We start from the raw sequence: 25,861 nt of genomic DNA on the forward strand, positions 1-25,861 counted from the left end.
ATAATTCTGCACTCCCTGTACAGTTTGTGACTTTACAATATTAAACATTTAAATTAAATTTACAAAATCTATAACATTTAGCCGAAAATAAATATTAGTTTGTATTTACTGATAAACGTTTTGCAAAAATTGCAACAAAATAGTTAAGGCTTTAACTTGACAAATGCAGCCAGCATAAACATTATACATTTTACTACTATTAATTTAATAGATAATTTCAGAATTATGACATTGTTGTAGGATTTTCTTTGTAATATTGATCTAATGCTTTAAAATGTACCATATTCATCGAATGTGCCTATTATTTTTGTCTTGAGTCGATGCCAGCAGCAGAAGATCTCTTTCGATTTCCTCTCCCCAGTCAAGCATGTGTGTGGTGAAATCTGATAGGGTGTCGATGCACGCTCGCGCTGCCTGAGAAGAGTCGCAATAAACATGAACGCAAACCTAAATCTGAAGGTGGTAAACTCGGTCAGAATAAAATCTTTCGACCTTTGATTACCTGAAACCTCTCGGACACACACCGGAATGCAAAATATTTAGCCAGGTGTGTTATTCTGCCTAGAAGTCACATGATGAGCCTGAGCCATCACGTGTCAACGTTCAAGTTTCAGGAAAGTTTTCATTTCATGGAGGAGAAACACCTCCCATCTCCCGCCCCTTCTGCATTATTATTGGTTCTTACTCAGCGTTGTTCTTTATGATAGGTCCAAACTCACGACACTCAAGTGGCTGACGTTTTAGCTACGCCTACTTCTTTAACCTGGTTTAGAGTAATTGATATCGTTCCTAAAGCGAAGGACTTGTAATTTCATCTGCATGAACTCATAGACAGGGTGTCCGAGCCACAGTAATATGTAAAGGTGAGTTGATACATTTGCTATTACCACAATAAACGATCGGAATATCCCGTTAAAATGCTAAGTGTCAGTGAAGACACGGACAGACAGCGTTCAAGGTGTTTGCCGACGTCACGCAAAGTTTATTTGACTATATGTTGGATATATGCGTTTATGTTTGTACTTTTTTTTTTAATGAAGTAATGTTTCTTTGAGTCTGAGAGATGTGTTCATCTTTCTGGGACTTCAAATGTGTGTTATACATGTGTGTACAGTATGTGTCTGTGCTTATGACAGTTCTTGCTACAATGTTTTTATATTGGCCGTTTAAATGACTTGGCCTGTTCACTGTTTGCAGTGAACCACACTACGAGTGACAACAGAAAGCTGCATAAAAACATATTTACATATCCATAGCATTAGGTTTGGGTGAGTTACAGACAGTTAAATATGATTAATGTTAGTTATCTAATATTCGTTTTTAAACATTAGATCTAAAACTGCAATCTGACTTTGTTGGGCTTTATAATTAACTCATGTTTTGGGGTAGTTTACTAAGAAGATGGACAAGATTTATGTTAACATTTATGTAAAAATATTGGAAAAAATATTTTAGATTGTGTAATTGGTTTCAGCATTTTTCAGTTCAATTAAATAGCCCTCTATTGTGACAAATTAATGAATAAATAAAAGTACAAATACAGCTGCAAGCAGCGAATAAGGGGCCAAGCACCACAAAGGCAGGACGAGTAGCTAAAATGCATCAGACCAACTGAAAAAAAAATGTTTAAAGACATTTGGAGACTGTTTTAAGTAAAATTGTTTGAAAAACCATAAATACAATCACTTGTAATGTGACATAATTGCTTATTAATTTTGACCAATTTTAGTTTTTGAGATTTATTTCTTTGGTGAAACTGTTCAGCAGTTAAAAGCAAAAAAAATATTAAAAAAATCCTGCACTGTGCCGAAACTATACAGGTACCCTCAGGTCAGGTTGTCATAACATGCACCAAGTTTGGTCAGAATACGCTGAGATTTAGCCTCATGTCCATTTTGGCGAGTTGTTCGTAGAATCTGTTCTCACGTTAAACAGGAATGGATTGAAGAATTGACTTGAATTCCATGTTGTCGTTGTTTTTTGTCAGCATGGTCTGAGGATGATCTGATTGAATTTTCATGAAAATCAGAGCAACGGGTTTGGAGGAGTTATAAAAAGTAGGTTTTGAAAAATCAAGATGCCAGACAGGAAGTTCGGCCGACTATGGCAAGAATGGTATCAATGTTCTCACATTGACTGAATGGAAGGAATCCATTCAGACACATTTCATTACATGCGAATTAATCAAAAGCTATTTGCGTTTTTTTATTTATTTAAATTCATTATAATTCTGGACACAGGGTGGCACAGCCTTGAAACTTTTTGAGTACCTTTCGAGACATGGTGCCGATGAAACTTACAGAGTTTTGTAACGATATGCCAATGCGTTCGTAAAAAATATAGCATTTTACGACAAAATATAAAATGGCCGATTTGGGAAACTTGGGTATCGTTTGACTCTGCATGCTAAACCAAATCTCAAGAGGCCGTTCGGAAGTTATAAGCAAAAATGGCAATTTTTCACATCTTCTGACCACTAGGTGGGACTGTGCTGAAACTGTGCTGGTATCCTCAGGTCATGGTTGTCATAACACACACCAAGTTTGGTTAGAATACACTAAGGCCCTGTCCCAAATGGCACCCTAAACCCTCACGGTCTTCCTCTGAGTCCGCACTTTCACAACGTAATGCCGCTTTGACTGCCAGGAAGAAGTCCGCTGCGTAGCTCGCACCAGTGTGGACTCGGCAGAAGTGCGCATCGAGGGCGCATATCGACCTCAAAGGGGGCGCTCGCGAGCACACTTCTGAGACCTAAAATGGGACACTCTGCGGTCTCGCGGACTTAACGGACACGTGCACGCAGCGGCCATTGTAAGTCCACAAGACCGAAAGTGCACATGAAGTGTGCCATTTGGGAGAGGGCCCAAAGCGTTGCAGAGATATAGCCTCACACCCATTTTGGCGTGCTCAAGAACGGTTTGACGACTCAACTTGACTTTTTATGGTATTTCATTGCATAAATGTAAGTGAAATTTTGGACAGTTGGTGGCGCTAGAGGGATTGAATTAGAGAATTCCAAAATTGCTATGGTTAATGCTCGGACTGTCCTCTATCTGGTTGCCAAATTTCACAACTTTTTACCATACGGTTCTATGAGCTGCCATAGACTGTCTAAATATTCAATGTAATCGTGCAGTCAATATGGGGTAATAAATTGCATGCATAACAAGTTGCTGTTTAAAATGGTTTAGATGTACTAACACACATTATACTTCAACTTCAACTTCTCTTTTTCCCAGAATGGACACCAAACCACCTCCAGACATGAACAGCGCCTACTTACCCCAATGACTTTGGTCAGTTTAGTTTTTGAGAATGAATGTGAGACCGAAAACGAGAAGCATGGAAGAGGAGGAATTAACTGAAAACACCATGCGGCTTAAGAAAATAGTTCTGTTTCTCAGGTAGTTATTTATAAGAAAAGGAAGAGATGTTTTAGTTGATATACACGCTGCCACTAACACACTACCACTATTTTCATGCTTGTTTTACACACTGAAACCATTTTAAGGTAGTGAAAACAGTGTGATTTATAAAAAAAGAAGAGGTTTTGAATAGCAAACAGAAGGGGCTAGGTGTAGATTCAGAGCATAGTAATATTTAATAAAAAAGCAAACCAGAGAACAAGGAGCCGTGAAACATGGATTATGGTGAAAGTGCCCTTTGCGGAAGTGGAGAACTGGAACTGGATCCAGATATCGTGAGCGAGGAGGCGGGGAAACTCTACTCGGAGCTACAGGTAACCAATCCAGAGTTTCCACCTTAATACACTCACCAATCAAAATAACTTTAAAGTCAGCATGAAATGGAGGTTGCAATAGTCTTTTCTTCCATATTGTGATGTATATGTGAGTGAAACAGCCACTCGAATAAGAAAAAATGTCCCGTCCTCATGCCGAAAAACACTTCATCAGAGAAGAAAAGAGATGTCGCTGCAAGGGGAGGGGATGTCATTTTAATTAAAGATTATGAGGGCACATGAATTTGTTAAAAAAAAGTGCACGGATAAATCATTTATAATAAATACTGCATTATTCCATAAAAAAATAAGAATTGAAAATTTGGATTTCATGGTGATATTAAAGCTTTAGAGGCATTTTAAATAAATTTGCCCCTCACTCGAGCACACCGTACCACCATTATATAAAACAGAAGTTCAGAGCAGATGTTTTGCTGACTTTTCATAAGGGAAGTCAACCATGGTATTTTTTCCTTTACAAGCATAAGTCATAAGTACTGCTCTTCCTGTGAGTGCAACTGCCCACTAAGATAAGATCATTACATTTGTTGGGGAGGGAAAAACCACTAAAAACATCACAAGGAAGCAAAAACAATTCAACCTGTTTTTTTTGTTTTTTGTAGTCAGTGGTGGAGACTCATGGAGCTGGAGTGGTGGAGTCTCTGCTGCCCATCCTCGTCTGGGTTCTGGAAGGGCTGGCGAGCTGCAGGGCTCAGCTGAGAGAGAGAGAGGAGGAGGCAGAGAAAGAGAAAGGAGAGAGGGAAGAACTGCTGCAGAGGTATCAGAGTGAGAAAACACTGCGGAGAGAGAGCCAGGAGGTAAGAGACAACCTGTGTGATGAAATTAAGCTCTTTAGTGAATTGCCTTTTTGGATTTTAAAAAGTTTAAAATTTTAATTTTCAAAAATAGTTTAAGATTTAAAAAGGTTCTTAATTTTTTCGCTAAAAATATTCAAACTTTACAGGTGAACTCAGGTGTTTTTTATGTTGCGCTGACAGTCTATAGTTTTGGGTTTTATATTGACACCCATAGGTGGAGTTAGTGCTAGTTCAGTGATCTACAGTATATAGAGAACTCGATTGCTCATGACATCCTAAAAAGTGACCGCACCGCCATATTGGCATTCCCTAGTAAGCTCATGCGTTCTATCGAATTAATAAATGAACAACGCAAACGTCCTAAGCATGTAAATGGTTATTCCTTTAAAGTCGGGAATTTCCCCTGCTTATTAAAAAGTTACGTTCATATTCATTACAGTAATAAACATCAGATCAGCTGACGGACGAGACGCTTCAGCGCATGTACTACAAATGTCAAAGTGTGCATTCTGAAATCGGAATAAAGATTTATGCCTTTAAACTTTAAATCCTGTGTCGGAAGTGTGCATAAGACACACCCACATTAAAAGGTTAGTTCACCCAAAAATGAAAATTCTGTCATTAATTACTTACCCTCATGTCGTTCAACACCCGTAAGACCTCCGTTCATCTTCGGAACACAAATGAAGATATTTTAGTTGAAATCCGATGGCTCTGAAAGGCCTCCATTGGCACAATGGCACGGTTCACTCTCAAGACCCATAAAAGGTACTAAAGACGTCGTTACAAAGTCCATCTCACTACAGTGGTTCTACAATAACTTTACGAATCGGCGAGAATAGTTTTTGTGCGCAAAAAAACCCCTAAATAACGACTTATATAGTGATGACCGATTTCAAAACACAGCATCATGAAGCTTCGAAGCGTTATGAATCAGCGAGTCGAATCATGATTCGGATCGCGTGTCAAACCGCCAAACTGCTGAAATCACGTGACTTTGGTGATCCAAACCTCTGAATCGACTCACTGATTCATAACGCTTCAAAGCTTCATGATGCTGTGTTTTATATTGCCTATATAAAGGTCATACAAATAAGCTTTAGAGCTATAGAAATTACTACATGTGATCTTAAATGTTTAATTCTCTCTATATATCAACTAAACTAACTTCAAAACGTTTATTTGCATTGACCTATAAGATTTTTTTTAAAAGTTGTCCTCTTTCATAGACAGCTCTTTTCTTCTTGCTGTGTAAATTGGTTTAAATTCTTAATATTTTTCAATCATGTAATATTCTGCAGAAGAGAGAAGTGAATCTCAGTTTCACTGATCCACAGCATGTGATTGGCTTTTCACTGCTGATGTCACAGCTAAACTCCTAAACTCAGGATCAAAGCCTGAGTTGACAGAGAAAGCTGATGATCAGCATCATGGGACCAACAAAGCCTGAATAGATTGGTTTGGTTTTGTCAGCTCGAAACTAATCCTGTAACCATAAAGAGTTTGTTAAACTACCATCATGGTACAGGCCCCAGATCTATATTAATTTCCTTAGATTTTTGGGTTTATTAAAATTTCTTAAATCTTAAATTGAATGTGTTTTGTTTGGACTAAATAAAAAAATATATTAATAATAATTATTATTGTTGTTGTTAATATTATTGCCCTCTCTCTCTGTCAGTCAGATATGTATACTAAAGCTATTTATGTAATTTTTAAAGAAAAATCCTATTTTCATTCAACCTTGAATCCCAGGCATGGTTTTAAATATAATTCTTTTTTTTCTTCTTTATATAAAACTTTTTGTAATGTGGATAAATTGCACCTTTTAAGTTTAAATACCTTTAAAACATTAAACCTTTCTGTGTACCGTCAGCGCTATTTGGAGTTGGATGACCAGTTCGAGCAAGAGAGGAGAGCAATGCGTGCGAGAGAAAAGGAGAAAGAAAAGAGAGAAAGAGAACTGGAGAAGAAAGCTAGAGAACAAGCTGACCAATGTGAGTCTCTCCTAATTCTTCCCTTCTGCCCACCCTCTCTGTGCGTCCCAGACTGTTAATACACATGCACATGATGTATATAAATGTATAATTGTTTAAAATAGATGACCGTAGTCTTTTCTGTGTAGTGATGGCTTTGGAGGAGCAGAAAGCAAATCTGACCCGAGAACTAAACTCAATCAAACACACACATAACAAGGTCCGTCACCACTTAAGTCTGTATTTTGGTTACTTTACATTTCTATTTATTAAAATCATGTTTTTAATCCTCTCTTTTAAAATCCAGTTAGTACTACTGACACATCGAGATCTGCTGGAAAAGAAAAAGGAGTGGGAGAGTGAAGCCTCAACTTTCAGGTAACACGCACTTCCCCTTTTGTGAGAGGTAATGAAATCCCACAATTTGGGGCATGTTCTGTGTAAAAAAAAATTATAAAAAGACTATATCTCGCTGCATTTGAGCATTTGGACATGATCACCGTGTGATCATCAGAAAATTCTCTTTGTTTGCAGGAATCATGTGCACAGCAAACATTCAGAAGCTGTTTCTATCCCAGGCCAAACAGAAACCACCTGCACCGAAGAGGTGATTTTAGTTAGATAGGCCCAAATTCAGTGGATAGACACTCAGCACTCTTCCGGAATATTTATTTTATATTTACAGTGATTGAAAGTATAAAACAATAAACATCTTGATTTTCACTAAGCATCTTTTTTATCCCCCTCTTTCAGCTGCATAGTCCTAAAGCTGGCTTTGGTCCTGATTCCACTGTGCCAGAAATTACCATTACCAAAGACAGCAACACGACTGATGCTGAGGTCAACCATAACAATGAGCAATCCTTTGTCAGTGATATCATAAGCTCCACCCCTGAGCTGGCCCATTTGAAGGGCTTTGTTGAAACCAGGTACAGTAATTTATAAAGAGAGACTGTATTATGCTGTATCTGTACCAGTTTTGATGCTATTGAATATATACACCGATCAGGCATAACATAATGAACGGTGAAGTGAATAACACTGATTATTTCTTCATCACGGCACCTGTTAGTGGGTGGGATATATTAGGCAGCAACATTTTGTCCTCAAAGTTGGTGTGTGAGAAGCAGGAAAAATGGGCAAGCGTAAGGATTTGAGCGAGTTTTGACACGGGTCGAATTGTGATGGCTAGACGATTTCAGAGCATCTCCAAAACTGCAGCTCTTGTGGGGTGTTCCTGGTGTGCAGTGGTCAGTATCTATCAAAAGCGGTCCAAGGAAAGAACAGTGGTGAACCGGCGACAGGGCCATGGACGGCCAAGGCTCATTGATGCACGTGGGGAGCGAGGGCTGGCCTGTGTGGTCTGATGAAACAGATGAGCTACTGTAGCTCAAACTGCTCAAGAAGTTAATTCTGGTTTTGATAGAAAGGTGTCAAAATACACAGTTCATCGCAGTTTGTTGCGTATGGGGCTGCATAGCCGCAGACCAGTCAGGGTGCCCATGCTGACCCCTGTCCACTGACGAAAGCGCCAACAGTGGCCACGTGAGCATCAGAACTGGACCACAGAGCAATGGAAGAATGTGGCCTGGTCTGATGAATCTCATTTTCTTTTACATCACGTGGATGGCCGGGTGCGTCGCTTACCTGGGGAACACATGGCACCAGGATGCACTATAGGAAGAAGGCAAGCCGGCGGAGGCAGTGTGATGCTTTGGGCAATGTTCTGCTGGGAAACCTTGGGTCCTGCCATCCATGTGGATGTTGACACGTACCACCTACCTAAGCATTGTTGCAGACCATGTACACCCTTTCATGGAAACGGTATTTCCTGGTGGCTGCAGCCTCTTTCAGCAGGATAATGCGCCCTGCCACAAAGCAAAAATGGTTCAGGAACGCTTTGAGAATAAGAAATGTTTCCTGATCACCAAATCAGCATATTAGAATGATTTTTGAAGGATCATGTCACACGACAGAAAAGGAATACATTACATTTTAAAGTATATATTTTTAATTGTAATTATATTTCACAATATTACTAATATTGTTTTCTGTTTAGCATTTTTTTTCATCAAATAAATGTAGCCTTGGTGAGACTTCTTTCAAAAACATAAAAAAAACTTACTAAAAATTACCAGTGTGAAATTAAATGCACAAATTTGTGCATTGCATAGAAGTTTTTATACTGTAAAGGTCGTTTAAGGCTTGGGTGTCTCAGTCAAGTCAAAAGTTTTTTTCTTATTTTCTATTATTTCTTTTTTGTCTTGCACTTGTTTTTTGTCTTGCACTTGTTTTTTTGTCTTGTTGAATTCAGGAAGTGTGTGGGAGTTTGTTTATCTTTTAATGTGTCACATCCTGTGGCTGTTCTGTTATTTGATTTATTTTTAAGTAACGTTAGATTACTTTTTTTTTGTAATTTCATTTGTCTCCTGCATGGCAGAGAAAAATAAATAAATACAGTCTTATCAGTTTGGTAAATATTGCTAACATTTTATTGCACTTCTCTTATACCCATAATTTATTTATCATAAACACCTGTTCTCTTTCTGTCATCTTTTCTGTTTTCTCTCTTGCTCTTTCCAGCTCCCCTGTTTGTTCGAAGACAGCGACCTCTGGACAAAACTCTAGTTTGTTGGATGAGATGAAACAAGCCCAGGAGGATAAGAGAGAGGTAGAGGAAGACCAGAAGGTGAAAGATGGAGAAAAATCACAGGAGGAGGAAGAGATGGACAGCGACTCTGATTGCTTGGAGTGGGAGTTGAGGAATACTGACTCTGTGTTTTCAGAGTTATCTGAACTCAGCAGGGAATATGTGGAAAACGTCGACCAAGGGGCCAGCGTCAGAGGTACATGTATGATCCGTGTGTGTGTGTGTGTGTGTGTGTGTGTGTGTGTGTGTGTGTGTGTGTGTGTGTGTGTGTGTGTGTGTGTGTGTGTGTGTGTGTGTGTGTGTGTGTGTGTGTGTGTGTGTGTGTGTGTGTGTGTGTGTGTGTGTGTGTGTGTGTGTGTGTGTGTGTGTGTGTGTGTGTGTGTGTGTGTGTGTGTGTGTGTGTGTGTGTGTGTGTGTGTGTGTGTGTGTGCAAAAAACACATTAGGCTGGTGTGTACAATAATTGAGGATGTGTGTGGTTAAATCTTTTTGCATTTGTTGTTTCGTTTGCAGATGGAACAGACCAGTTTGAGCAGATTCTTTCTCAGTATGAAGAACTAAAACACACTCAGTAAGATTTTTTTATATACTGTACATCTCCAACTTTTTATTGTCAAAGTTGAAGTTTGAATGAGGCTCTGAAACTCTGATCATGATACATATGCGTTAACCATAACCACAATCATATTTTTTTTCCATCCATCCATCTCTTTGTCTCTGTCTCAGTGAAATGGTGGATACAGCTCGTAAGGCCCTTATATCCCGTGTAGAGGAGCTGACCAATGAAAGATCTGCCTTGAATATGGAACTCGATTCTAGCCATGAAACCATCACTCGACTGGAAGGGAAAAACAAAGAGATGGAGGAGGAAAGCAAGCGGTAAAACGAATTATTGATTCTCATGTAAAACCTGAAATTGATCATAATTTAGAATTAGCCTAGCTGTTTACCGAATACTTAACCAAGCAGTTCTTTAAAACAATGGGAATGTTAGTTTAAAGTCATATACATAAAATGATACTGCTCAGTATTTTCAGGAACAAAGCATGATAAACATTTAATATAGTATTGTGATTTGGAAAAAAAAAATGCACTATCATTTAAAAGTTTAAAGATTCAGTGTGTGAATTTTAGCGGCATCTAGTGGTGAGGTTGTGAATTGCAATCACTCAACACTTGCCCCTCCCTTTCGAAGCACATAGAGAACCTACAGGGTCTGACACAGGACAAAGATGCCGTCGTCTGAGACAGTAGAGAGTAGCTAGCACTCTGTAGAGCAGTTTGTCCATTTAGGGCTACTGTAGAAACATGGCGGCACAAAATGGCGATTTCACTGTAAAGGCCTTTGCACACAATTTCGCATGCAAAATTTTTGCACGTCAAAAAATAAATTCGACCTCACGTTATGTCAATTTCGCTTGCACACTGCCTCCGAAACTTTCGTCCGTCAAAAAAAAAAATCGGAACAGGTTCGATTTTCTGCGTTTTTCCCATCCGTTTTTCCCATCTACAGTGCTGATGCCCAACCTAAAACTGCTGGCAATGCTGGTGAATGAATCGCCAGTGCTCAGATACCTACATGTACAAATATTATTGTATCAAAAATACTACAAATATTATTATATCACAGCTATAATTATAGCACACCAAGTCCCTGTAAACCGTGTGTGTGTGTGTGTGTGTGTGCGCGCGGATCCCTTTAGACATAGGCTGTCAGTCTCTGTTCAGGATAAATTGATTCCCGGGAATTTGTGGTCTTCTTTTTAATATGTGGCTCCAGTATCGCTGGAGCCACTGACATTCTAAAGTAAACTTTGAATCGGTCTGGATAATCACGCAGCTCCTTGATAAGAGGAACTCTCCTTCCTCTCTACGCGATCGCAGAAGTGGATGGACTCAATGTTTCCTCTTTTTCATTTTTTAAGAGAGAAGACAAAAAAATCATCCTCACTACTTGAAGACGGCATTTTGTGTTGTTTTGCGTTTTTTTTCGTAACGCATTCATTAATACGCATCGGACTCAGTGTGCAATTCTCTGTGCGTGACGAATTTTTCGGATCACGAATACGAAAAAACGCATGCGAAAATTTCGGACTCAGTGTGCAAAGGCCTTAAGGGGATCCGCGGTGTATGTAGATAGAAATGGCTCATTCTAAGGTAATAGAAACATAACGGTCCATTATGTAAGGTCTTTATACACCACTGAAAACATAGTTATGTATATTATATTGCATTTCTGTCGATAGATCCTCATAAATATTACACACTGCACCTTTAAGGTCTTAAAGATTTTATGTTTTTGAAAGAAGTATCTTATGCTCCGCGCCGGCCCAAGCCCTTATGGGGCCCTGAGCAGATTTTTATTTGGGGGCCCCTCGGTGCCACCAATACGATTGACTATTGTCAATTCTTGATAATTCGCACACCCAGTATCAATGTTAGTTGTTGTAGCTGTGTTGCTTACATCATGTCTGGTTGTCATGGTTTTACCCTTATACGGTTTTTAATTGTAAAAGTAGCAAACCCACAAGAGTGGTCAGGTGTTAATATTCAAAGCCTTACAGTACTACAGTTCAGACTGGGATATGTACTCTTTTTTTAAAGTAGTCTCTTATGCTGAATATAATCACTTTTCCCCAGGATTCTTTGATGAATAGAAGGTTCAAAAGAACAGCATTTCTCTGAAATAGAAAGCTTTCAAAAAATCCTAAAAATATTGTACACAACTGTTTTCAACACTGATAATCATAAACGAATGCTATCTGAAGGATCATGTGACACTGAAGACTGGAGTAATGATGATAAATTCAGCTTTGATCACAGGAATTATACTTTACTATATATTCACATAGAAAACAGCTGTTTAACATTATAATAATATTTCACAATATTTCTGTTTTTACAGTATTTTTGATCAAATAAATGCTGCCTTGGTGAGCATAAGAGACTTATTTTAAAAACAAGAAATGTTGATTTCTTTCAAACATTAAACAGAGCTTTTATTTTGGCGGAAATACATTTGTATTTTTTTGCATTCCATTCGACTGTGTAGAGAGAACCTTTTTATTTTCTAAATAAAAACTTCCAAAATGTAGGCTGCACAACTTATAATTCCAAGGAGACGATATAGCACTTGCAGAAAAACAGTTACTGAGAAACTGGAAGCTATGCTGTAGCCTACTCTGTCCAAAACATGCAGCACGTCAGACAAGATATTCGCACTAAACCATAGTGCATTCTCAAATCCATCCATTCATAAAAAAGTTTACCGGGCAACTGACGAGTAACGTTGTGGTTTAGCGCCGATTTTTCTCGCACTTTGGACTTTGAACCCTGGCTAACAAGCGAAAAAGTGTCCGGCCGAAGGCGCCACGAGCTCGTGCAGTGCTGTCAGAATCAATCCTTGCATATATTAGAAAACTTAACATTTTGCAGTTTATTTAGTTGGTTAATTGTTTAAAGGACAACTCCGGTGAAAAATTAACCTAGGGGTAATTAACACATGGTTACCGAGTAGATCGTTCTCTGGGATGCGTTTTCATGAAAATCGAATGTAAAGAGTTTTATCTCTTAAAACAGATTAGCTCATAACGCTAGTATATGGCACATAGAATAAGTAAAATTAAATCGCTAGTTAATACCACTAACAAGGCTCAAAATAGCCTCACACTAACACGATAGCATAATGAGGGTCCCTACATGCAAACCGAAACATTGAGAACTTTGTAAGTGTACAAACAGTTTAATAAGAAGATACTTTATAAAGACAGTTCATTACGCGTATACAGACAGGAGCCATCTTGGAAAACAGTCTCGACAAATCGAGCCATGGTTGAATAATCCGCCATCTCTTTAGTGTGTATCCTTTGGAAGCACTAGTCTCTGTTGCGTTCAGTGCTTTCTTCCGGACACAACGGACCATATGAGATTCCAAGTCACAGTTTATCACTTAGCACAGCGCTCGTGGCTCGACTTGTCGAGACTGTTTTCCAAGATGGCTCCTTTCTGTATACGCGTAATGTACTGTCTTCATAAAATATCTTCTTAATATCTTCTTATTAAACTGTTTGTACACTTACAAAGTTCTCAATGCTTCGGTTTGCATGTAGGGACCCTCATTATGCTACCGTGTTAGTGTGAGCCTTGTTAGTGGTATTAACTAGCGATTTAATTTTACTTATTCTATGCCCCATATACTAGCGTTATAAGCTAATCTGTTTTAAAGGTCCTGTTCTTCGTGATCCCATTTTTCAAACTTTAGTTAGAGCATAAATAATACCTGTAAAATTATAAAGCTCAAAGTTCAATGCCAAGCGAGATATTTTATTTAACAGAAGTTCCCTTTCAAAGCCTACAGCGAACGGCCGGTTTGGACTACATCCTGGTATTTCCTGCTTTAATTACGTCAGTAGAACAGTTTGTTGACGAACCTCCGCCCACAAGAATACGCGAAAAAGGGGGCGTGGTCTGGTTGCTCCCTCGTGGAGAAGAGGAAGTGTTGCGTTCGGTTCGGTTCGGTTCGGTTGCGTTTGCTTTTCGCCATGTCGTTCAGACGCTGTTATTTTCATCCCGGAGTCAAATCACCTTTGTTTGGCCTTCAGGGGCTGTAGTTTGAGCGAGTACATCTCCCCGTTATGGTAAGAGGCGTGACCTTCCCGGGCAACGTCCGCTAAGCTGCTGTCGAATCACAACACGGGAACCGCTGGCACAATCAGAACTCGTTACGTATCTCTGAAGGAGGGACTTCATAGAACGAGGAAATTCTCAGGCCGTTTTGAGGACAGTGAAAACAGCAGTATACAGATAAGTAAATTGTGTGAAAAATACTGTGTTTTTTTACACATGAAACATGAACACATGTTATATTGCACACTGTAAACACAATCAAAGCTTCAAAAAAAACCATGAAAAACGGGACCTTTAAGAGATCAAACTCTTTACATTTTATTTTCATGAAAACGCATCCCAGAGAACGATCTACTCGGTAACCATGTGTTAATTACCCCTAGGTTCATTTTTCACCGGAGTTGTCTTTTAAGGCCATTTCGTGATTTCAATCAGAATAAAATAACATACAGCAAAAAGTAATTTCATGTGCTCTTGTGGGCCCCCTGGGGGCCAGCAGCCGCTTAGTTCGCTTATGCCTTGGGCTGGCTCTGCTTATGGAAACCAAGGCTGCATTTATTGGATCAAAAATACAGTAAAAGCTGTAAATTATTATTTTAATCTCGAATAACTTTTCTATTTTAATATTTTTTAAATGTAATTTATTCCTGTAATATCAGCAGCCATTCACAGGTGTCACATGATCCATCAGAACAGAATTGATTCAAAACAGAAATCGTTTGAAACATTATAAATGTCATGACTGTGACTTTTGAACAATTAAATGCATCCTTGCTGAATAAGAGTATTAGTTTCTTTAAAAAAAACATACTGACCCCAAACTTTTGTAGAGTAGATTAATAGGCAACAGTTTGTGTTGCCTTTTAATAGTTTTTTGTATTTCACAACAGGTTACGAAAAGAGCTAGAGACAGCCCAGTCAGAGGACCCTGATGTAAGTCTTTATGAAAGATTTCAGGTGCAAGGCATGTTTACAGAAATGTTTATGGATATCACTTTTGTGAAAACTCCACTCACTGTACTTCTACTTATTCCTAAAACAATGCATTATAATTTCTGCCTCACTCTCTTTTGTTCGCCCCAGGCCTCGCTACCTATCTCCCTCCGTCGCTTCTCTCGTTCTGAAATGGCCCGGGTCGTCATGGAGAAAAATCAGTACAAAGAGCGACTGTTTGAACTGCAGGAAACAGTGCGGCGCTCTCAGATTCTAAGGTGTGTTTATCTACCTCTCCCAGGATGCATATCTTCATCTTTAACAGAAACATTCACCTGTCATTCAGAACTGTAAAGTGAGGAACAGGTGTGTTAACCTTCATCACAAGTGTTGCGCTGTGAGCATTAATAATGCAACAAATCATGTGGCTTGTCTATATATTTGATCTTTTGAATGAATCCATTAAGTAACAACCCAGAACTTCCAGAACAACCCAGCGATGCTCTAAAATTCAGTCAAGTCAGAGCACCTTAGCAATCACGTACGGCCTAGCATTTTGGCAGCGACTTGTGCACAGGCAGACACCACATGTTTTACACAGAACATGTAGAAATGTGGTTAATGTAAATGTATTTAAGTAAATTGTTCATATTGTCCTCTATAGAGTTTCCAGAGAAGAGCGCCTTGTGCACAGGCAGACACCACATGTTTTACACAGAACATGTAGAAATGTGGTTAATGTAAATGTATTTAAGTAAATTGTTCATATTGTCCTCTATAGAGTTTCCAGAGAAGAGCGCCCCCCTGTGGACGGGAAGGGTAGTGTCTGGAGCAGGTGAGGATACTGTATATATACCTTTACAACCAGTACCTAACAGTCAGTTTGTGCAAGGTTTTTCCTTCTCTGAGCCCTATTATTTTCTTGCAGGTTTAATCGTTTTCTAGGTTTGACAAAGGGTCAGTTAGCACCAGCCACAGCTTTAGCATTAACCATCTCTCCCATGCCAGCTCCGGCACACACACCAGTGGGTTCTCCAAAGCAACTCTCCACGAGACCGCCCCAAACAGAGTGAGTCCTCTGGCATTGGCAGTTTCAAATACCTGCTAATTTTCCTTGTTTATTATAAGCTATGCATGATAGGGTGGATTTTCAGGTCTCTAAGACTATTCATTCATCACATTTTCAGAGCGTCCAGAAAAAGGAAAAGGATTTTTTTTTTTTTCTAGATTTGCAAGGAAAGTTGATTATGATTAAATATGATTATGTTTTGTGGGAGTCACAATACAGCCTGAGCTAACCTTGCCTTGTTATTAAAAAGTCATTAGCTGATATTTTAAGAAACTTGTTGACCTTGATACAGTCGTGACAGTGTCTGCATTTCCTGTTTTATGCATTTTCTTTCTGCATGTTGGTTACACCACATCACTTTGGTCGCTTTACATGACTTGATATTTTTCAAATATTAATAATCAGTGAAGCAGTTTTAAAATACAGCTTTTTTTGCTGTATATTGCCCCCAAAAATGAATTTTAATTCATAAATTAAAAACATGACAATCACAGAAGAGATATATTCAAGTCATTGTATGTGTGAACTGCATTTTAATGTTCTTTTGAATAAATTGAATATATCTGTATGAATATAAATGTCTTTGACTCAAACATACCATACCATTCAAAAGTTTTGGGTTGCTAAGATTTGTTAATGTTTTTGTAAGTCTCTTATACTCACCATGGCTGAATTTATTTAATCATAATACTGACAAAAACTGTAGTATTATGAAATATTATTACAGTTTTAAACAACTGTTTTCTATTTCGATATATTTTAAAATGTAATTTTTTCCTGTAATGTCAAAGCTGAATTTTCAGCATCATTACTCCAGTCTTCAGTGTCACATGATCCTTCAAAAATCATTCTAATGTTGCTTAATATTTTTGTGGAAACTTTTTTTTTTTTTTTCAGGATTTTATGAATGGAAAGTTCAAAAGAACAGCATTCATTTGAAATATTATACTTTTTTTGTACATTATAAAAGTCTCTTTTAACCAATTTAAAACATCTTTGCCAAATATTGTTATACATTTCTTTAATAAAAGAAAATATAACTGACCCCCAATTTTGAAGAGCAGTGTGTATGTACTACTTACTGCTGACTACTTAGTGTGTTTTTTTATTTATTTATTTATTTATTTTTTTCACAGGAGTTCTCCTTCTCCCAGGTTAAGGAAAAGAGAGTTGTACAGGGACATCCGTTCTCATGTGTGGGGTACTCTGGGTAAAAAACAGCTGCATGGATGGAGCATGCCTCTCGCTGTTACAAACATAAAGGTAAACACACACACACACACACACATTATTGTTTAATTCAGTTGGTATCCATAGCAACAGGTATAGCCACCCCCACCCCAAAGTGTGACTAGTAATTACACTAGTCTACTAATTGAGTATATGTCTACAAATTTCCACTCTCAATCAAACTCCTTCACTAAACTCCTCTCAGTGGGTAAATTAAATTGTTTGTCAGTTGATTGTGAAAGTGTGTGTTTATGTGGAGCAGGACTCTGAAGCCCCTCCTGAGCCCAAAGACGTGCCCGTCCTCGTCCAGCTGAGACTGCTGGACCAGAGAGATGCTACAGCAAAGGTGAGGGTCACTGTTCATTTATTCAGTATTATTTTGCATATTGCAGTTGTGTTGGGATTCAATTGTTTTATTTGTGAAACATGCCAAATTGTCCAGTTATCATTTTTGACCAGGCTATCATACAAAGAAATTAACACATGCAAAAAGAAGAGAGAACCAATGAAATATTAATAATTGATTATGTTGTAGTAAATGTATGATTTTTCCTGAGCTTTTTGTTTTTCTATGCAGTTTTTGGCGTAGTACAATAAAACCTGTAGCTTTAGATTTTTGCCAAACCATTTTGTCAGATAAACACATTAACCAAATTTAGAGTGTTGTTCTTCCCTCATATTTAAAATATATCAAATATTTTCCTCATATTTTGATGGTAAAAACTTTAATCAAACGTATAATTAAAAACAAGCATCCCCTCCGAACATCACTACTGTATATTTTAGTGTATTTCAATTACTGAAATTTTTAGTTAACATGAAAAACACTGTGTTTCTCACAGATTATTACTACGTTTTATGGCTGCCGATTGATTAAAACAGCGAATCATGTTCTCCGCGTTAAAATAAATTATCTTGAACCTGCTGAAATGTTCCTATAAATATATTTTCTTCCCAACTGTGCATTCTAAATGATAAATTAATATATTTCCCCACTAACCTGCGGCAGTCCAGTTTTCATCTTTTAATTTTTCTCTTACTGATCATATTTCATACCTGTGGAGTTTACATTTTTAAATGAATTTGACTGATAAAAAGGATTGCTTGTGTGCACTGGTGCTCTTATTCCAGTCTTTTAAAATAGTTGAATGAATGAATGCGCGGTACATACAGTGAATTGATTGACAATGAAAAATGGCAGAACCGTGATTAAAATATTCAATATAAATATTCGTATTCATCAGGTCTCACACACTTCAGCATCGTGATCAATAATGCCGTAACAGCCGCTGCTTTCTCAGATTGGCTTGGGTTGGATTAAAACGTCACGTTCTTTTGAGTTTGGGAAAATCTTCACACAGTAATCATCAGAAAATCTCTTCTCCTGTCTCTGAAAATGTCCAGATTTTTAAATCTTCTTGTGGACACTCATTCTAAGTAGCGTTTAGTCAACTGTGTGACCACAACACATTTAAAATATACATAACCGGAAATAAATTAGTTGTACTATTTCAAAACGGAAGTGCGTCACAAAGCTCAATGCAAGTAGTCCATTCAGGATATAGTCAGTAATGATAATTGTGTCTCAGGTTAAGGTGATTAATGTCATACGTCACCATAATCTAGATTTCCCTGATTCCTCTACTGTGTCTAGTAGTCCTACACTGATTTTAGCCTGTTGAGAGCAAGGGTCATGAATTTACAGGATGTTGATTTATAAATGTTTTATTTTTTACAGCTCACATGTGCTGTCGCAGTTCCTCCAGAGATATCAGGGGAGCAGACGGTATGCTACAAAAAAAAATCTTTTACAGCCAATTAACATGTGCATGGTTTCCATGCCTTCATTTTCATGATTTTATGGGTTTTTAAGAGTTTCAACTTTTTTTTTTAATTCATACACATTACACTAATTTCTTGCCGATTACATATTTAAGAGCCAAGAATAACTAGAATAAAATAAAATTGTGTGGGGGGGGGGATCCCAGTTTTAATATTCCCTCAAATGTTCAGGTCTTTATAAACGTGGGAACCTTGTATTACAGAGCAGGTTCTTGGCTTGTACAAAAATGTATTTAACCACCACCTTCATTTTGCATGTTGCATCATGTCAGTCATTGTTGTAAACATTTCACATCCTGCCTCCCACCCTCAGTGTTCCGTGTGGGCCGTCACTGGACCTGCCTCCAGCAGTGATGTCACAGTGATTGACCCGGCTCGCTCCAATACCATTCTGGATCAGTTCAGCCTTCCGCCCACATCCCCTGCATTATGCATCTGTGCTGTGCCCCCTGCTGGTCAGTCTGAACAAAGAATTTACAGTTCTGAAATCAGGGGTCTAAGTTATTTGAGTATTAGTACTTACTGTAAGTATTATCTTGAGGTGCTTCACTTGAGTATTACTAAAAACTGAATACTTAATTAGGTCAGTAAGACCACGGTTGAAATTATTTGAACAAAAAACGGTAATGCTGTGAAATATTATTACAATAAAAAAAAACTGCTTCCTATTTTAAAATGTAGTTTATTCCTGTGATGGTAAAACTGAATTTTCGGCATCATTACTCCAGTCTTCAGTGTCACATGATCCTGCAGAAATCATTCTAATATGCTGATTTGCTGCTCAAGACACATTTATTATTATCAATGTAAAAAAAATGCAAAAATAGTACTTTTTTCAGTATTCTTTGATGAATATAAAGTTCAAAAGAGAGCATTGAAATAGAAATGTTATGTAAATGTTTATGTAAATGCATCCTTTCTGAATTAAAGTAGTAATTTCTCTAAAAGAACAACTTACTGAGGCCAAACTTTTGAACAACAGTGTACATATTTTCAAGGTCATTGTGACTTAAATCAAAAACATACTTGGTCTTCCTTACTGCATTACCAATCAAATAATTGTACTTGTATGTAAGCCAGCCAGTGAAATCCATTTTACTGTAAAATGTAATTGACCACAGCATACGCACAACCGGCGCAATGTCATAGAATGTCTCTGAACAGATTCACGCCTACTTTTAGGGGAAAATGAACTAGACTCCCATAGACTTCCATACAAAATAGCGGCACAAAACAACATCCGTACACAGCCGGCAGGCGTGAATAACTGAAGAAATCACTCACATTAAACATGTCAAGACATTATATGTCCAGCCTGCCTGCCATAGATTGTGAAAGATGCATCCACACACTTAATTTGGTCAATTTAAAAAACATGTCCCTTCATTCTCCCACCATCAAATTAGTGTAACAACCCCACCCAGTGGCCAGAGCACATTACTCATACCTCATCGAGTCAGCAGGTAAGCCAGTGAATGATTTAACTTCGTTTTTGAATCATGAAGTACGGATGATGCTATCGGAAGCTAGTCAGGCTAGTTAACTATGGCTGGACAGAAAAGTGCTCTCAGTTCTCTAAATATAAAGACTTAATATATACATTTAAAGATGTTTACTAGCAAAAACGAAGTAAAATCATTCACTTGTTACACCAATTTGACGCTGGGAGAATGAAGGGACATGTTTTTAAATTGACCAAATTAAGCGTGTATGTATCTTTCACGCTCTTGGCAGGCCGGCTGGACATATAATTACTTGACATGTTTAATCTGAGTGATTTCTTAAGTTATTCAAGCCTGCCGGCTGTGTACGGACGTTGTTTTGTGCCGCTATTTTGTATTGAAGTCTATGGGAGTCTAGTTTATTTTCCCCTAAAAAGGGGCATTGACGAAATTAACAGTTAAGTTCCCGGATGTGCCAATTGTCAATAGTCCTCACGAAGAGACCACAACATAGTATTTAACCTGAAGTAATACAGTAACTTTATATAGTGCATTTAGAAAAAACAACAACAATTAATCGACCACAAATTCTGATATCTGAAAGGCATACATAGTCTGGACCGAGAGAAAACTGTTTACAACAGGTTGCTTTACAAAGTTTAAGTGTTACTTGAATGGCAAAATCTCCCCAGCCTCCTGATTTCATCTATTTTTGCGGTTGAGGAACATTGCACTTACCTTTTAAATACTTAAGAACAGTTATTTTGTGGATTATTTATATATTTTCATTTTTTTTTCTAGTATCTGTATAGCAATGTGATTGTTTGACTTTTGTACACTTTACGTAGAATTACTCTATACTTTTTTCTTGTTTAATTCTGGCATTCATCTGCGTTATTAACATTTCTTGGCATATAACTTAAAATTCTACTCATGTCAACTGCTCTTGGAGTTGGACATTTCCCAGAATTACTGTGTTGGTGAGTTGTACTGATGAGGTTGTATTGATGTCTTGTGTTAGGAGACACTGCTGGAACTGTGTGGATTGGAACACAGGATGGAGGGTGAGGGCATCCCATTCTCATTTATTTGTCTTATTTTAATAGATTGGTTTTGTTTAAATTGCTAAGTTTCATACATGGCTCATTTTATGGAATAATACCTCAAATTGTCTGGCTTGTTGTGGAGAGCTATTACATTTCAAAGCAACTGTAAACGATTTTCACATGGTCGATAATTAAACTTTTTGACTTTATAACTCGCTATTGTGAGGTTAGCGTAAAAAAATATATATATATATATATATATATATATATATATATATATATATATATATATATATATATATATATATATATATATATATATATATATATATATATATATATATATATATATATATATATATATATATATATATATATATATATGTATGTATATATATATAGAAAATTGCGAAAGATAAAAGGCATTTTAGCATTAAGATATGTTTCATCACCACCTCCCTTGTGCTGTCCTCTTGCAGTGTGCTGATTCATTCATCCACCAGCTCCAGGCGCCGCTGTCTGCAGTCTGTCAGTCTTTCTGAGGGGGTGCACTCTCTGACGTCAGTGTCTTTAGAACGGCTGTCATTTATTGTTCTCTTTGTTGTAAATTATATGCCAGAGGTCCCTGATTGAATTCCTTCTGTGTATAAAGGTATTCTCAGGGCGAGGTGATCGCTGGCTTGGCCAATGGGACGCTTGCATTCTTCACCCACAATTCAGGTGTGTTTGTGGTTTCATCGGTTAAGGTGTGTTCTTCAGATATGAATGGTACTTATGGCTTGTAATGATCATATTTATAGGCATCTGGGATCTCCAGTCCCAAGAGGTGCTTTCGCTCGGCACACCACCTTTGCAGCCCATTCGCTGTTGCCTAGCAAAGGAGGGGTGTCTTTGGGTGGGATACTGGAATAAAGTTTACATGATCAGTACGAAAAATCGGAAAGTAGAGGTTGGTCTCGGATGGAATTGGAGTAGTTCAATGTTTTTCTTGTGCTTCTCAACCCTCATCCTGACTCCTTCACTTATACTTGTTCTTTCTCTCCATTCAGAAATCGTTCACAGTGTCTGAGCGAAGTGAGCAGCAGGTGCGTTTTCTGTGCGCAGCAGGAAGTGGAGTTTGGGCTTCCTGCCGTTTGGATCCCATACTTAGGCTTTTTGATTGGACAACTGGCCGTCCACTACAAGAAGTAGATTTATCATCTATAGTGAATAAAGCTTTAGGTATTTGAATTGTATTCCTTTTTAAATGCATGGGTGTCACTTTTTTTAGATGTACACTACCATTAAAAAGTAAGTATTTAAGTATTTTTTTGTAAGAAATTAATACTTTTTATTAACCAAGGACATTTTAAATTGATCAAAAGTGACAGTAAAGACAAATAAAAGCTTTTTAACTTTTTTTTTACCCCTCTCCATTTGACAGGTTCTGCATTCTTGTCTCTCTCTCCTCTTCAGATCACAGCCTTGTCTGTGGTCAGTGGGCGGCTATGGGTGGGCACAGGAAGTGGTGCAATCTTCTCAGCGCCCCTGTCACTCAGTAAGTGTTTTCCCACTAAAATAACCAGTTTTGAGTGGTTTTATATACAGTGAGGAAAATAAGTATTTGAACACCCTGCTATTTTGCAAGTTCTCCCACTTAGAAATCATGGAGGGGTCTGAAATTGTCATCGTAGGTGCATGTCCACTGTGAGAGACATAATCTAAAAAAAAAAATCCAGAAATCACAATGTATGGCACTGTATCATACAAATAAATAGTTAAAAAATCATACATTGTGATTTCTGGATTTTTTTTTTTTAGATTATGTCTCTCACAGTGGACATGCACCTACGATGACAATTTCAGACCCCTCCATGATTTCTAAGTGGGAGAACTTGCAAAATAGCAGGGTGTTCAAATACTTATTTTCCTCACTGTATATACATATACATATTAATTGTTTTTGTTTTTTTTGTAGGTTCAGAGTCCTGCTCTATACCATATTGCTCTCTTGCATCAGCTCAGCTCTGTTATCATGGCCACCGACAAGCAGTTAAATTCATTATTTCTGCTCCAGGTTGGAAACTTGTTTACTTTCAGTAAGGCCGTGTGTCCACCAAAAAGTTTTTTTCCTGAGGCTAGCATATTTTTTTCAATTGTTTTCAATGGGGCCGCAGCGTATTTTAAAACGCCAGTAGCGTGACGAGGCGCTGAGTGTCTTTTTTCACGCTGAGAGTTGAAGAATGTTCAACTTTGGGTAAAACCAAGCGGCGACCTCCCACAGTTTCTCTTGAAGCCAATACGGAAGTGACATAAACTGCAATTCATCGACTGCTCCAGAAGGGAGCAGAATCTCATTGAGCCCCATGTTAAAATGCCCAACTTTACAGCAGAATAAAACATGTTTACAGCCTGGTACAAATTGTGGTTTTGGTCTATATGGCTAATTTTGCCCTTCGGGCTCCGAACAACGTAATTAGCACAAGATATCTACACCATATTGGGGCATTTGCGGCTTCACTTTTCTACAATGGAAGAGAGTGGAGGTGCGTTGTCAATCTTTTTTTACAGTCTATGGTCCAATCACAGTGGATGAGGGGCGGGACAAATACCTCGCCGACCATCCCGACAACAACAAGCACATCTCTTCATCCAAAACTAGTGCCAGAGCAAGTGTGTTCCATTGTATAGACATTTTCATTGATTTATTCAGAAACAAACTATTTGTGAAATCAGATACTAGTAACAGTTCGCAGATATTCGTATCAGCAAATATATCATATCTCAAGCACTGGCAGCAAGGCGTTCTCAGAAGAGCGCAGGTGTTTTCAACTGGCTAAAAACACAGCCTTGCTTTGGAACTAATTTTGGATGAAGAGATTTGCTCGTTGTTGGCGTTTGTCATCATTGAACAAGCAGAAAGTGTCAATGATGAGCTCTGCGATTTACCCAAAGTTGAACATCCTTCAGCTTTCAGCGATCGGTCAAAAACGGCGAGTGCTAAGCGCATCGTCACGCTGCTGGTGTTTTAAAAACGCGGCGTTCCCATTGAAAACAATTGGAAAAATACGGTAGCCTTGGGGAAAAAACGCTTTGGTGGACACACTAAAGAGCAGATAGAAAACGAGTAATCTTTACAATTGTATATTTATCACCACTTTGTTTGTTTCTGGCTTTTTTTATTCAATGCAGGCTGCCGTAGTTCCTCCAGTTCAGCAGATGGCGCTGCTACTATCTCTCAGCTCATTCTCAGTGGAGGGGAAGGATATATCAACTTCCGTATTGGTGAGGTCTTCCTCTTGGCACAATTATTATATCGCAACTTTATGTTTTTATTTTATTCTTCCATTGAGAATGTTTTATGAAGATGACATAAGGAAATAATTAAATCTTTTTTTCCCTTTTTAGGAGATGATGGAAGTGATGGGGCCAGTGAGAGTGTCCTACAGAGATCAGAGCGAAGTCACATGATTATTTGGCAGAGCCCCATCCCCTCCTTCCCAAGCCCCGCCCTCTGAAATCACTTCAGCTACAAACTGTCTTTGAGCTCTGTCGGGATATGATCAAGCGCACTACATAGTACAGCGCATTACAGTTCTTCTGCCCCCCTTCTATCGACACTCCCAAAGGGAATTAAAGGGCCTGAAGTCAAAGTAAAGCAGTAACATAAAGCAGTTTCTAAGAAATGCTGTTTTGGACCTACAACACTCATTCTGCACTTTTATTTGACTTGTTTTGGGGTGAATTGACCTTAAAAGACGTTGAAGTCCCATAAAAACTGGCTTGCCTTTATTTTGTGTTTTCAAATACTGCCAGCGTGTGTGTGTTTTTTCTTTTTTGTTGTTCTACACATTCTAAAAACTGGAACAAAGGCAGATTATGACTGTGATGCTCGGCCAGGAATTATTACTATAATTTTATTTCTTTTTTATTTCAAATCATGGGGAGTAATACATTTAAACTGATGTGCTGCTGGTCATGACATGCAGTATTTTGACAAATACTCAAGTGTTGGTTGCTTGTCTTGTGCATTAGATCAACTGGAAAATTTGCACAAAGAAAAAAAACAGGAAACTGACCCAGATTGACACACTACCTACATTTTGACTGTCCTTGTCTTTTTTCACCCCTTTTTTTTTTAAACAATGTAGGTTTGGTGTTGGGGGTGAGGTTTTATTTTTTATTATTATTGGTTGTTGGTTTCTAAGTTATTTGTTGTGAAATGAATGGAGGCTTCTATATGGCAATTTTTGCAGTATTTTTGAATGAGGATTTTTTTGAACGTGGCTCTACCTATTTAATGAGTGAGAGAGAAATATTTTGTTAATTGGAAACGTGTTTCATATTGTTATATGGAACTATGTAAATACATTTTCTCTATAGTTAAAAATTGAGTTGACTTTTAGTCTGAAAAGTGTTTCTTCTGTATTGTTAAAATAAAGCACCAAAGCTGCATGTATAATTTTAAATTATGAAAAATTGATCAGTGTTTCGAATTTAATCACCCATGTT

At 37.9% G+C, this 25,861-nt stretch overlaps 1 protein-coding gene across 1 annotated transcript; it reads left to right on the forward strand.

Moving 5' to 3' along the window:
- The first annotated feature begins 722 nt into the window (after positions 1 to 722).
- LOC307138834 (C-Jun-amino-terminal kinase-interacting protein 4) lies at positions 723 to 25,487 on the forward strand. Its single transcript, XM_079837466.1, has 28 exons — positions 723 to 863; positions 3,240 to 3,739; positions 4,363 to 4,557; positions 6,434 to 6,554; positions 6,683 to 6,753; positions 6,841 to 6,911; positions 7,068 to 7,140; positions 7,287 to 7,462; positions 9,117 to 9,379; positions 9,696 to 9,753; positions 9,909 to 10,061; positions 14,699 to 14,741; positions 14,892 to 15,019; positions 15,523 to 15,576; positions 15,670 to 15,810; positions 16,947 to 17,073; positions 17,303 to 17,386; positions 18,779 to 18,826; positions 19,196 to 19,337; positions 21,346 to 21,388; positions 21,850 to 21,930; positions 22,023 to 22,090; positions 22,171 to 22,319; positions 22,420 to 22,591; positions 22,794 to 22,907; positions 23,328 to 23,426; positions 24,542 to 24,634; positions 24,758 to 25,487. The coding sequence occupies exons 2-28, from the start codon at positions 3,641 to 3,643 to the stop codon at positions 24,865 to 24,867; spliced, it is 2,976 nt and encodes a 991-aa protein (XP_079693592.1). The 5' UTR covers positions 723 to 863; positions 3,240 to 3,640; the 3' UTR covers positions 24,868 to 25,487.
- Positions 25,488 to 25,861: the final 374 nt, after the last annotated feature.

Source organism: Gobio gobio (genome assembly GCF_949357685.1).
Source record: "Gobio gobio genome assembly, chromosome: 15".
Classification (NCBI taxonomy): domain Eukaryota; kingdom Metazoa; phylum Chordata; class Actinopteri; order Cypriniformes; family Gobionidae; genus Gobio; species Gobio gobio.